This window comes from Chelmon rostratus, chromosome 9 (genome assembly GCF_017976325.1).
Source record: "Chelmon rostratus isolate fCheRos1 chromosome 9, fCheRos1.pri, whole genome shotgun sequence".
Classification (NCBI taxonomy): Eukaryota; Metazoa; Chordata; class Actinopteri; order Chaetodontiformes; family Chaetodontidae; genus Chelmon; species Chelmon rostratus.
The window spans coordinates 21554168-21568610 of record NC_055666.1 but is presented as its reverse complement, the minus strand read 5'-3'; the positions used below and the strand labels follow the sequence as shown (position 1 = coordinate 21568610).

The 14443-nt window shown below is 43.1% G+C and overlaps 1 protein-coding gene across 2 annotated transcripts in view; it reads left to right on the top strand.

The window, feature by feature from the left end:
• LOC121611128 (C-terminal-binding protein 1) overlaps positions 1-14443 on the top strand; it is a 33450-nt gene that overhangs the window by 9458 nt on the left and 9549 nt on the right. The window contains exons 1-3 of one of the 2 annotated variants that reach the window (XM_041943487.1): positions 841-1063; positions 11749-11903; positions 13456-13600. In XM_041943487.1, coding sequence (XP_041799421.1) covers positions 1024-1063; positions 11749-11903; positions 13456-13600 — 340 coding nt within the window. In that variant the 5' untranslated portion in view covers positions 841-1023. Of the gene's footprint in view, positions 1-840; positions 1064-11748; positions 11904-13455; positions 13601-14443 lie in introns of those variants that run through there. The other variant, XM_041943488.1, reaches the window with a different exon arrangement.

Here is a 14443-nt window from a genome sequence, read left to right as displayed (position 1 = left end):
GTTGCAGACACAGCATATTTTACCCCGAAGAAATTCTCAATTATCCATCTTTAAGTGCAATGGATTATTTTAGTAATGTCTTGGTGTGAATTTAGTAACTGAAATGACTTTTTCAAGTTTGAATGTCCTGAAAGAACGCCGACACACCCGTATCTCAGATCTGAATTCATACAATTGAAGAAATGAACTTATAAAGTAAAGCAGTTAAGTTTGATCAGGGAGACTCGTTTTGCAGGGTTTGCCATTTATTAGTCTATTATTATACATTTATTAAAAACACACACACACACGCTAATTATAGTATCACAACATGTTCTTGCTTATGACAGTTTGTTACCGTATAAGATATCAGAGAGAACAAGTCTTTCCTCTCTTGCAGTTTAAATTGCATAACTCTCCTCTGTCTTTTCTTTTTTTCCTCCTTGTCGTATTTCAGGAAACAAAAGATGAATTTTTGCCAGCGTTAGCTCCTCCCCATTCCTGCTCGCTCTCTCTCTCTCTCTCTCTTACACACTCTCAAACACACTCTCTCTTAACCCCCCTCCCCTCCCCGCCATCTCTTTTACACTTTCTGACCCTCCCGCTCCCACAAATGCAGCAGTGTTTGAATTCGGTGTGTGTGTGTGTGTGTGTGTGTGTGTGTGTGTGTGTGTGCACTTTTTTTTCCTTTTTTTTTGGGTGACAGAGACAGAGGGAGAGACGGAAAGACTTGCTGTAATAGAAGTGAGAAAGGGAGGGGAGGGAGGTAGCTAGAGACGGCAGGCAGGGAGGGAAGAACGGAGGGAGGGAGGGGTAAGACAGATAGAGAGAGCGGGCGAGCGAAGGGGACGGAAGGGAGGGGAGAGAGCGAGAGAGAAAAGAGGGGGAGCACATGTGTATGCTTGTCACTAAGGGGCTGGGAGAAGGACTAAGGGAAGCGAGGTAGCTGGCCACAGCCGCCATATGCTGACTGGATTCCTGTTCATGTCTGCTGTGTGAAGACTGTAGGTTTCTGTTGTGTGCTGGCCGGCTGGGGAACACACCATGGGAAGCTCACATCTCCTCAACAAAGGCATGCCTCTAGGTAAACAACTAGCACTCTGCTTTAATGTGGGAGCTGTACGTGTGTGTGTCTGTGTGTGAGTGTGTGTGTGTCAATATTTATGAACTACAGTGTACATTATTCTGCCTTCCTCCTCCCCTCCCCCTTCTCTCTCTTCCTCTCCCTTTTTCCGTCTCCTCCTCCTCCGTCTCTTCTTAATTTTCCTCACACTCTTATCTTTTTTTTTTAACGATGAGCCTCTCTCTTGCCACACAAGAATGGTTAGCCTTTTCTGTAGCTCCCTCTCTCTCTCTCTCTCTCTCTCCGTGTGTGTGTGTGTGTGTGTGTGTGTGTGTGTGTGTGTGTGTGTGTGTGTGAAGAGGCAAATCTCTGCTATTGAAGGCTGCTTGAACACCTCCATTTGTGGCGACAGAAATAGATCTCTCTCTCCTTCGAGGGCTAGCAAGGACATGACACATATTTCCCTTTCATTGTGCTTCTTTTCACGTAGAGCGGTTGCCTCCACGCACACACGCAAATGACACACATGCATGCGCACACACGCGCGCGCACACACACATTTAAGGAACTCAGCTGACATACATATTCAAGCACAGGTAGCAGTGCACACAGCCGGATTCACACACAGGTGACAGATGCACCTTATGATAGGGGCTGGGAAAGATTATTCTAGAAAATGGGATCAAGGTAGGGCTGCTAAGGAATAAGAAGGGGGGGGGGGGGGGGGGGGGGTTTGGGTGTGGAGCACGAGGAGGAGGGCGTGAGGATAAATGATCATCCACCCTAAGGCTGAATCACTGTATCTGTGGTCACCTAAATCTGGATTTGGGAGGCAGTTTCTCCCAAAAGAAGCCAGAGATGGTCCAGATTGTAATCTGTGATGTCATCAACAGGCTGCGGGCTGTGTCTCTTGATGACATCAAAGATAAAGTTGCAGCTCTGATCTTTTTTCCTTCTCTCCCTCCTTTATTTTTTCCCCGCTTTGGGAGAGATCTCCATATCCGCCTTAACTATGGCCCAACAGCTCGAGAATCCAAGGTCACGGGAAAAACAGCTATGAATTACGGCTCGGGGAGGATCGCCCCTTTTAAGATGCTCGCGCACAAACCGATCTGGCCACCGGATCGGTTTCGGCGCACGGTGACAATCACTGAACCTTTGAGGGCTGCTTTAAAATCGGGTAACTGGTGGTGTGTCGAGTCATGTTTGTAAAGACAGGTGTCCTGTGATCCACGAGTGTTGAGTCACGTCTAATCTGATTACAGACGTCTCGATCAGAGACACAAACACACGTCAGTCACTCCCCTGAATCTCACATAAAAATCAGACTGCCAGGCTAAAGCATAATCTTCTTCTTCAGTTAAAGACTTGTTTGGGTCATTTGAACTGTGCATTTGAATCTTATAAGCTCATTAAAAGGTAAAGAGTGATGTAATTGTGAAGAATAGCTCCAGGCAGTTTCCCACCAGGACGTTCCATATAGACATTTTATTCTGTCAAATATCAAGCAAACCGCTCATGTTGTGACACGTTGCCAACTTAGACAAAACCACACTTGAAAGCACTATTAGTATACAAGTCATGAAACACTCGACGACACAGACTAATTGTAGGTTATAGCAGCAATGAACTGACAACTTGTTTCAATGGATTAATTGTTGTTTTAAAACTTTTCAGAAACTTCAGATATCCAAAACACTACAGATCCGTTTTGGGAGTGTTAAATAGAGGTTTCAGTTTATACTGTGTAAGTATAGTTTATCCCAGTAATACAAGTATTTATTTCATACATCCATTGTACACACAAAAGATGAGGTAAATGCTGTTTTTTTTCTATTGCATAGATGTGTTCACATTTATATTTTAACTGCACCATCATCATGGATGAGCATTTGATTTAAGCAGGGTCTCATAAACTTGACTGGTGCAAAAAAAGCAGGTATAATTGACAGCACTTGGAAATCTATAAAGGATGAAGCACTCAGCAGAGAGGCTGTGTGCTCTAAAAACCATTGAAAGGTTTAGTCTATTATACCTAATGCATACAAGAAAAAGCTTGGGCTGAAAGGTGAAGCAACAGTGAAAGACCAGCCGCTACTGAAATCCTGAGCATTTTAATGCGTGACATATGCACAGATGGTTAGCCAGTATAATATCTGCCAGTTACAGTTAACTACTTGGAAACAACTTGCGCATTTTATTGAGACACACAATTCACAAAGGGAAATGTAATTGAGAGGCATGACAGTCTAGACAGGTGGCTAAATAGCAGTGCTGTCATGAACAGAAAAAATAACAGGTCCACAGTGTAACATCCCAAAACAGCAATTAGTAGGTAGGCTGCAATTCAACTCGGATCTTAATGAAAAGCCCAAATTACTCAGAAACATCGACTGTTGTTATTCATTTATATGTCCGCTGAGTCAAGAGAGCGTGTTTTAGAGTAAGATCTGCAGCAGAAACAGCTCACTCAGCTGGTAAACGTGCAGCAGGCACTCGGAGATAGCGGCTCGCGCGCCGGGACGGGTTTGCTGTTGATGTCATCGCACACAAATTTCCGTCCGTTGTCTGCACTAAAAGGCTCCTACAGCAACACCTCACTGGGTGAATGTCATTTTAAAAAGTGGCAACCAGACAGTAACTTCGGTTGTCTGGTTGTTTAAAATCAGCATCTTGTTATTTTTAATCACAGATGTGAAAAAATAGAAACATGGTCGACTAAAAGTGTACGTACATCTGCTACTGACACACTGTGATCATATATAGTGTATAGTATATATAGCATAGTATATACGAGTAAGTATGAAATAAATCTAATAAGGCATACTGAATACTACTCATACTCAGTGCAGTAATAAACTATCACACTAACTCATAAGTCAACTGTAATAAAAATAAATAAAATCTGTGAAATTAAATAATTTATCATTTTGCTGGGGAAACCCCTGTGGGCCCTAAGATAATGCAATAAATGCCTCATAGTCTCAATAATCCATTAATATCCAAACTGACCCCAATCCAATTGAACCTTCAAAGTGATTGTGACTTCCCTCTGCATATTAACAGTTAATCCAATATAACAGGCCGACGGCCATACAGTAATCCAGTTACAGCCTGTATTTACATGTAGTATTTCCTGTAGTACAAGTAATGCCAGTAGGAGTAAGTATTTCTCAACCTTTTTTGGTTCGGTAGTTTCCGAATCAGCGGTGCCTGCAGGTGACACAGGTGAAGAGCTGTTTGCAAAATTATTTTTTGATAATGGAAAACTGTTACAAAATCTAATGAAATCAACATATTTCTGAATAGACGTTGTGTTTGTTTCTGATGGAAAGACCTGCAGTGTTGTGAAATGTCCCTGTGACCCTCTGGTCTCAAATGCAGCACAGGGGGGCTGTGTGTGTGTGTGTGTGTGTGTGTGTGTGTGTGTGTGTGGGGGGGGGGGGGGGGGGGGGGGGGCTGCTACCGTGGCTACCACTATACAGCTGTATTGATCTAGACCAACGCAGTAGTCACTATAAAGCTGATAATGCTTTCAGCCCATAACTGGCCCCTATTCACCTTCTATCTAAGCAAGCAGAATTGCTATAAAATTGACAAATCGGTAAATCTGCTTGGGTTGTCAGCCCCGCTCAGGGAAAGAGAATTAACACAATCTGCATATTCAAACTTTGACTCTGAATTGGTCACCGATCACTAACAAAGCAGCTGCCAAACACTGTTTGAACATCGTGTATCCTCGTCTGTTTTGCTGCTGGTGTCTTAGGGATGGGAACAAAAGGTGGACAGACCTGAACTGGCTTGCTGATACAATACATGCAAATTAAAACCTTGTGTATATGAGTGTGTGTGTGTGTGTGTGTGTGTGTGTCTGGGTGTGTATGTATAAACAAGGCTGTGTGTGTGTGTGAGGGAGGGAGGGAGGGAGAGAGCACCTGCAAGGTGATTATTTTTATGTGTAAGCCCTTACATGTATCATATATCACTGCGTATTAGTCATGTCAACCTGCATGGATTGGTGTGCTGAGCATGCACCTGTATGGCTGTATATGTGGGTGGGGCAGTGTGTGTGTGTGTGTGTGTGTGTGTGTGTGTGTGAGATGTCTGTCTTCTCTCTCTCCTCTGAGAACTGAAGTGTGGGTAGACAGAGAGAGAGACAGAAGACAAAAAGAAAGAATAAAAACTGCAGAAACGTCGAGCTGAAGCTGGACACTTTGTACCTGAGTACGACGTTTTTAAGCGTATGAACGCAGCGATGATATAAAACATGGCTTTTCTCCTTCTTAGTCGGACAGGCGGGACACGCGAGAAAAAAGGAAATGGCAAGGGAGATAAAGAAAGCCTGGGGAATCGAGACCGGAATGAGAGATGGAGATCTGAGAATCAGGCAACAAGAGATGAAGGGAAGGCGAGATCCACGGTGAGGGGGTGGAAGACGAGGATATGGGGGCTTTTTAACCGCGCCATGTTGCTGCATGCCACGAGAGCCAGTAACATCATAAATCAGCCGTGCTGTGGCTGCTACGGTCGCAGGCGGCTGACTGATCACAGGTGCCGACAGCAGCGCTCTCCTCTCTTCTCTCTCTCGCACAGTGAAAGATACAAACACTGGAGCTGAAATGTGAATGTGTCATCTCGCCGGGGTTCACTTTCAGTTCAGTCGGAAAGGCAACGAAAAGAGATTTAATTCAGGAGGTCTGACCTTATTTCTTATTTGGCAATAACTGAGAACGTTTCGGAGCTTGTGAACTGTAGTTTGGGCAGACTGAATTATATATCTGATAGGCCTGATGTGCGGGCTGCGAATAGTGAGACGTGTTTATGCTCATGTTCAACACAACGTGCACGAATAAGATTAATGTAGAGCTGCAACAATTATTTGTCTCGTTTTGTCTGACAAAAAGCCCAAAACCTGAAGATATTCACTGTACAACAATATGAAACAGAGAAAAGTAGCAAATCCTCATGTTGCAGAAGATGGAACGCTCGATGTTTTTGCTGGATGACTGACTCAAATGATAATAACGATTATCTAAATTGTTACTAATACATTTTTTCTTCGACTTAAAACCCTGATTCCAAAAAAGTTGGGACTGTGTATAAAAACAGCATGCAATCATTTCCAAATGAACTGAGTTACCGATCAGTTTTCTTAAGTGTTCCTGAGCCCATGTAGTAACCATCTTTATCCAATCATGTGTTCACAAAGTGTTGAACCTCGCTCCATCCTCGCTTGTGATCGACTGAGCCTTTCCAGGATGCTCCTTTCATACCCAATCATGATGCTATCACCTGTTACCAATCAACCTGTTTACCTGTGGAATGTTCCAAACAGGTGTTTTTGGAGCGTTCCACAACTTTCCCAGTCTTTTGTTGTTGTCGCTGCTTCAAATTCAGAATAAGCAGATATTTACAAAAATCAATGAAGCTGAGGAGGTCAAATATTACATCATTGTCTTTGTATTGTTTTCAGTTGAGTAGATGTCAAAAAGCATTAGCAAATCATCACATTCGGTTTTATTTATATTTTATACAGCATCCCTACTTCTTTGGAATCAGGGTTGTACTAATGGATTCATCATTTTAGCTCAGTTTTCATCACTGATTGCAGCTAAACGTTTTCTTGATTAATAGATAAATCTTTTGGCCCATAAAATGTCAAAAATAAAGTCCAAGTTGGCATCTTCAAATATCTTGTTTTGTCCAACCAACAGTTCAAAATCATCTCTATATACTCATATTAAAGCAGTAAAGTCTCAGAAGTGAACAGATGGAACGAGGGAACTTTTGGCATTTTTCAGTTGAAAAATTACTCAACGCTGATTATTTTTATGTCCACTGACTAATGGATCAATTTACTCACAGTTGTTTTGCACTTCAGTGTTTGCCATACCAAACTAGACCCACAGATGCTCTGGAAATGAAACCCCTTGCTGCACGAGTGTGCGTTGTGACCCATTGTTATTGTGGTTCTTTAGTGTCGGTCAAAACCAGCGAGTCGCAGCTTGTTTTGGCAGATCAGGCTGGCAGACTTCCCGGTGACCTGCGCATTTAAAACACATGAAAATCGCTGATCTTTGACATTGTCTCTGTTGACTGACAGTCCGAAAACACTGTCTCCTTCCTCTGGGACAGAAATCCAGCTGTTCTCGTGAGCGGGTCAATGACAGCTGGATACGGGCAGGCTGCAGGGTTTTCCCACTGGCTCGCATGATCCAGTCCCAGCAGTCATTGGCAGATGTTTTTTCCATCTCTAAATGTCACTCAAACGGCTTTAGCGTCATTTTGGTCTGATTGCAAATTTTCTGAGGGATGTAAGTTTCATATCATTCAGTGTCCCAGGCCCTTAAGCACATATTGCAAAAGCACAGTTGTTACTATGCAGATGGTTGGTTTTAGTTGACAATCATTACCAACAAATCTTACATTTTTTACATTTCCTTGGCTGCAAATCACTACAACTGCATTGCCTCAAAATGTTTACCAAATACAGCAGTGGATCTGAATCAAGGCATACTTGCAGAGAAACCCTGGATAGATAGATGGCAAGAGCTGGAGCTGTGGCCCCCGCTGGCTGTGAAGAGGCCTGTTTGCACTGTGAAAGCTCCCAGCAGTCACCAAACCCTGGGGCTATGGGGGGTAGACAGAGAGAGCGAGAGAGAGAGTATTGAATAAAATGAGAGAGGGAGAGTAGAGATGGATGAGGCTTTAGAGTTGAGGAAGTGAGAGAAAAGTCTAAGCAATTATTTAACGTAATGAAGAATTTAATGAGCGTTTAATGTGACTAGAAAGCGAGAAAATACACTGAATAAAAAGAGAGCGGGAGATAATGGCCATTTGAGTTTGTTTGATTTGGGGATTTCAGGGAGAGAAAGCGGATTCATATTTACTGTGTGCTACTGAGGTTTGTGTGTGTGTGTGGGAGAGAGAGAGGGTGAACGGGTGTTTTATCATGTCGTACTACTCAGCAGTCAGTAGTGCTGGTCCTCCCAAGGTCATGCTTGGTGCTGGAATGAAAGCTATTTCCTCCCTCGCTCTGACCAAGTGTGAGCCGGAGAAATGTCTGGAATCTCCGCCGCTTTCCAAAAACGCCACTCTGCCGCACAACTGATTAGCCTGTCCAGATTTCATTATTTTGTGCGAGCGAACATCGTGCCTGTGTAATTACACACACCATCTCTGAGTCAAACTTAGTTCGCGGGGCTTTCTGCGCAAATGAAATCTTATAAAAGATGAGTCTGGAGGCCAGAGTACTGTCGAGTGCAGCACCTACAGGCAAGTGTGCTACTTATGATTACATCTGAGTGAGGTTGCGTGGAAGCCTGAGAGTACGTTTCGCTGTCGTTGAATTCCAATTTCTCAGCTATGCACCATTGATTTTGTATTGATGTGTAAGTGCAATGGCCTGCAGGCAAATCCTATTATGGAAAGCTAATGTTTTACCAGCTCACAGAAGGCGTTGTGGGCAGGATTTGAGTTTCACCTTATGGGCTTACTGCGCTGCTACATCAGATCAGCTTTCATGCTGTAATGTGACGATGAAGAAAAGAAGATGAAACAGAAATTGAGCGATGGATTGTGTTAAGTTGTGGGCTGTCTTTGCTTCTCCGCAGCTCCTGAGTGCTGCAAAAAAAAGCAGCGTATCATCCTTGAATTCAGTTTAAACAATGAAAGCACACAGGAAGTGCTTTTATCTTCATACGATCAACTTCAAGGCGTTTCTAATTTGCAAATGTGAGAATCAAACCTGTAAGTTTCTAGTATTGGGACAATCTGTGCGAGCTGAGACCACATGCAAACAAAACCAAACAATATGTACAGTAACCACCACATCCAACTACAAATGCATGAACTAACATATTCCATAGTTACATGGTGACATGGCTCTGTGTATACTCTCCCACACTTGGCTCTGCTGCTGTGTGATACATGCAGAAGGAAGTATGTGCAAGCTGGTTTAAAAATAGCCCATAAGTATGTTGTATTAAAAAAATGGTTGTTTTTTTTAAGTAGAAGGGAGGTATTCTAAAAGTATTCTCCTCAACATTCATGAAGTACCTCAAATCTAAATCCTGTTGTTCCCAAAATCTAACACAGAGTGAACACGGATACATCATTTCTGTTCTCTAAGTACAGATTCTGAATACTTGTTTTCTGTTATAGCCAAAGCCTGAACACGGCAGCACACTGGAGCATGAACCAGAAATGCATGTAAGCACTGTGTATATTATTTCCCCATGCATGCACACTGGCTCACGCTCCCTGAGATTCTGGAGGTTTATTATATATTCCAGTAACTCCCTGCTTCTCATCCATAGTGTTCACACAGTTATACTTATGTACTCCAGGGAGGTGCCCATTACAACACAGTCCTCACCTTCTGGTCACTATGAGCAAAATATGCCAACAATGATGATGCGACATCGTGTTAACACATTTCCAGGCAGTAACGATCGTTATTACTGCAAAAGAAATGTAGCTATTTAAAACACTGATGTCAAATTTCAGGCCTCCAAGGTCAGAAAGCAGCGGAGTCTCGCTAAACCATTTTGCACCAGCGCCTGACAGTCATACAAGAAGAAATCAATCGATTGCAGAAGATACAGAGATTCAAATGACTCCCGACAGCAGGAACTTTGATTAGTGATGCAACCAAAAGACATGCTGCATTTGCAAAAGGGTTTGGGGGTTTAATAAACCAGGAAATACATGTACCGTTCCATCATCGTAAAAGCTAAATGCAACATGTTCACACCTTTTTCTCTGAAGACCGTCAAAAGGCATCCTGGGAAACGTATGAACTCACTAACTGAGGTAGACACATACAGCAGCTGAAGCAAGTCGAAGGAGAAGAAAACAAATCACACAGTTTCATTACAAAAACACAGCTGGAAAGCACTGAAAATCAGTCTCGTAGTACGGCTACGATTCAGGGATCTTTCCTTTAATTCATTTTACTCATAGGCCTAGACTTAATGATAGCTGCTGAGGAAAGAGTGGTACTCAGTTTCCCTGCCCAGAGTTTCCAAACTGATTTGTGGCTTTGGAGGCCAAACTTCTATCCACAAGTCTGACTCTCAGGGATCCCTGGCATTCAAAATATTGTAGAGACTGTAGAATGCTGATTTTGAAATGAGTGGTTTAATGATTTCTCATGATGTTAGCCCAAGCAACTGGAATATAGTCTGAAAGAGAGGGAGTGCCGACAGTATATCCATCTGGAGGTCTGAGTCGCAAAAAAAGGAGGAACATTTTGAGCGAAATGACCGAAGCGTTTGCTTATAAGAGATGTCAGCGTGCACATCTCAGACGGAAACGAGTCAGGATTGAGTGATGGGTGCAGTCGGCATCAGCAGAATAACTCTGCGCTTATTTCATCTACGGTGATTTTAGAGGCCTGTCAAAACGGTGCACGTCAGAGAGACCCAATTACACACACTGTTTTAGATTTTCCTCCGCATCTACATCCGTCTGTCTCTCAGATGTCTTGGGTCTCAGTCAGTATGTCCGTAAGTGATCTGGAATGATTACCCCTCAGTTACCTGAGAGGACAGACAAATCCAAGCAGACTGCAGTGACATGGTTAAGGAGAATGAGTAAATGCAACTCTCATCGACCACTGCTCTTGCTAAAGCTGAACAAAGGCCCACTAGTGAGATCTATCTACCTTGTTAAACGCTACTTATCCTCTTGTAAGGTCTGGCAGCACACTCAGGGTAATGACTTAACCTGAAGGGGTTCAATAATTTAATAAAACATCCTGTAGGAAGGTTGAAGGTGGTTCTCACTCTTACTCACTTACTGACAGATTTCAGTCAGCTTTCAGGTACTGGCCATCTCTCGTGTCACAGCTCTTACTATCTCATATAAACTGCTGCACCTCCTTACCCAGCTGTCTACTGACTGACCATCTTCAGTGGTTTTTGAGCTATGAAATATAACATTTTCGTTGACATTCAAGATAAACTACATAATAGACGACTGAGACAATGTAGAGCTTCAGGCTGCCTGCTCAGTTGTTTTCTGCACAAGAAACCCTGTTTCTTTCCAAGTCAGTGGCTCCCAAAAGTCACCCTCAGTGGACCACAGGGGTGAAAGCACTTTAATTATTACTTTAATGAAAACTTCACTGAGCAAACTTATGCATCAGTCATAATTAAACCAAAACAATTAAATCTTTGAAAGTAATAAGGCAAAAAAAAAAAAAAAACAGCTGTGAAACATGACCTCACACAACAGGAATTGTCTCTATAGCAGACAGCCAGCTGCTCTGGGAGATCCCCCCCCCCCATGCTTATTGTCACTGCATCAGTCCAGAGCGGAGATATTATGGGATGGAGATGAGGCAGGACCTCATCTCGGCCCGGAGCAACAGCATACCTTCAGATTTAGATTTAACTGACAACAACTGAAGAAATGGTGAAAAAAATATAACCAAGCAAACCACTCCATGCCTGCAGGTCTACTAATACACAGCAGAGAACAATTTGCTTTATTTCCAATGCAAGATTTGTAATTTCTCTGAGGGAAACTGGAGCTGTGTAGGTGTTTCATCACAACATGGAAATCACGCCGATAAAATGTAATGTAACACCACCTCTGACAATGAAAACCGTCTTCTTCATTGCCACTTTTGTTTTGCCCATCTGACACCTTTTCTTTCATTTCTTTTGTGTGTGTGTGTGTGTGTGTGTGTGCATGCGTAGGCATCAGACCACCCATCATGAACGGGCCTATGCACCCGCGCCCCCTGGTGGCGCTGCTGGACGGGCGCGACTGCACTGTGGAGATGCCCATCCTGAAAGACGTAGCAACCGTCGCCTTCTGTGACGCTCAGTCCACACAGGAGATCCACGAGAAGGTAACACACACACACACACACACACACGCACACACACTATAAGTAAGATCACATCCTGCACTACAAATACTTTCATGTTGATGAATAAATTGATGACAGATTGAAAAAATAATGAATATAAACTAAGGCAAGGGATTAAGCAAGCAATTCATTGATGCTTTTACACTTTCTGTAATAGGGATAATATGGATAGAAAGTCTTTATTATTAAACACGCGGTGCTGCGAAACATCCTCTGCAACAGGAAGTGAGCTTGTTTTACATTTTAGAGAGCAGCAACAGCAGCTTGCATGTAATAAACAATGGTAGGACTGGCACCAGCTCAGCTCAGCTGTTTAAATTATGTGAATATAAGGACAGCAATGGGGGCAATGGCAATAATGTATGAACGCTTTATTTTTCCTGTTTAAGCCAGTCCACTACCAGTACGTGAATGCAGCATTAGCACCTGTGATATAACTGTGAAAGCAGAAGCAGAAGTAGAAGAAGTAGAGGTAAAGGAAAAACAGGAAAAGAAAATTAAAGAAGAGAACAGAGAGCAAACTTAAAATGTGGGTCAGGCTGAGATCTTGCCACAGCCACTATGGATTGTAAATGGGTTTGTATGTCTGGCAGGGTTAGGCCTCGTTCTGGGCGTCTGCCAGGCACACTCGCTCTGAGAGCGCGCTCAGTAGGCCACAGCGTGGGAGAAACAGATGGCGCTCCCTCGCTCACTATCTATCTCTTGCTCTCTTTCTCTCTCTCTCTGGCTCTCTAGTAAGCAGCCACCTCATTGTGTAATTAAAAGGGCTTCTTTATTGTAATTGAACCGCATGTTGTTTTCATCCTCTCTCACACACATGAAGAGGGCTGGCAAATCAGAAAAAGATCCTGAGATTAACTGAGAACCAATTAAAAGGTGACTGAACTGGTTTTCACACACTTCCATATATCCCCATCCTATAAAAAAGTCACGTTATCTGCTTATGAGTGATAATATGTCATTTTTCAATTGAGACAATAAGCTGTCGTCCTGATTGGGAACCAGTGAGAATCCCATAAGACTCCTGCTGATCTTACGCAGTTTTGTTAAATGCAAAGGCACCTTATCTCAAGTCCTGTGGTTATAAAAGCTTAATTTCCATGGTAACATTCAGGAAAAGCAGTCATTCCATGCAGGCGGGGATATTAAAAAAAACAGGATATGAGAACGATATAAACAGCACATCCTGGAAAAAAAAATCTTAACCGAGACGCTGAGTTTATGGAAACACTGTGAAGTGAACTCAGTGAACTGTGGTCGCTTACACTCAGAGATTTCTGTGAAACCATGCTTGACTTGTGCTCATTACACAAACACGTGCCAACGACTCGACCTTTACACTTGTCCTTATGTACTGTATGCATTCAAAGCACTACCCTGTTGTTCTGCAAACGGACACTTTTCTGCATGTGCAATTCTATCCGTGGCCGTGTGAGCATAGAGGTTAAGTAAGGCTGTGCAGGTTTACATACAGCAACACGTACCGCTAGCTGCCGCGAGCTGTGATTTAAATATCTGTCTGTGTGTGCAGGTGCTGAATGAAGCTGTAGGAGCTCTGATGTATCACACCATCACTCTGATGAGAGAAGACCTGGAGAAGTTTAAAGCTCTGCGCATCATCGTCCGCATCGGCAGCGGCTACGACAACATTGACATCAAATCTGCCGGGGAACTGGGTGAGAACACACACACACACACACACACACACACACACAGAAAGTGGCAGTCTGTACTGGTCATGTACTGCACTGCTCTGCTTACAGTAACTGTTAACTTGTCAATATCCTTGACACTCTTTACACTTTAAGAACATAAGCGTCATACATTAACCCCACCATTCATCCATGCATGTCTGGTAGACCATCTATCTTTGTCTAACTGGGTCACCAGTGTCAAAAGTCAAGATGAAGTAAAAAATGCCCTTTTAACCCTTTCAGATCTCATCCCCGTCATATTGTGCACCTATTTAACAAAAACCATTTTCTTTGAATTCTTATACCGTGACATCCACCCATCAATCAATCTTCAACTTTTAAGCTAAGATTGACCAGTTAGCTAGTTAGCATCAGCATGCTACGTCTGTGTGTCTTTGGGTGTTTGCTGTGTACCGGGTGTTGAAGGAGGCGAGCAGTCCTCTATGACTCAATGAAGGCTAGCATTCGACTCTGAATCGCTGTAATTGTCCACGTTCGTTATGATATGCCCACTTTTCAAGGTTCAGATCAAACTCCTCACAGCGTCGTGTCCTGCCTGTCTGTCATGTTTCACCCTAATCTACGTCACGATGTGGGAGCTAGACGCTCTGGAAATGCTGTTTCACCTGGATTTTAATAAAACATAGGTATTGGAGCCATGTTTATGTTGGAAACAGTCTCATAGGAGCGCAGCCATGTATTTTTAATTTATTTCCCCCATACCCAGCCTCTTAAGCCCCCCACAGTTACTTCAGGGAAAGAAGTTTCAGGCAGCTCAAACCAGAATGTTGTGTACTAACATAGTTCATGTGAAACAAAGCCAAA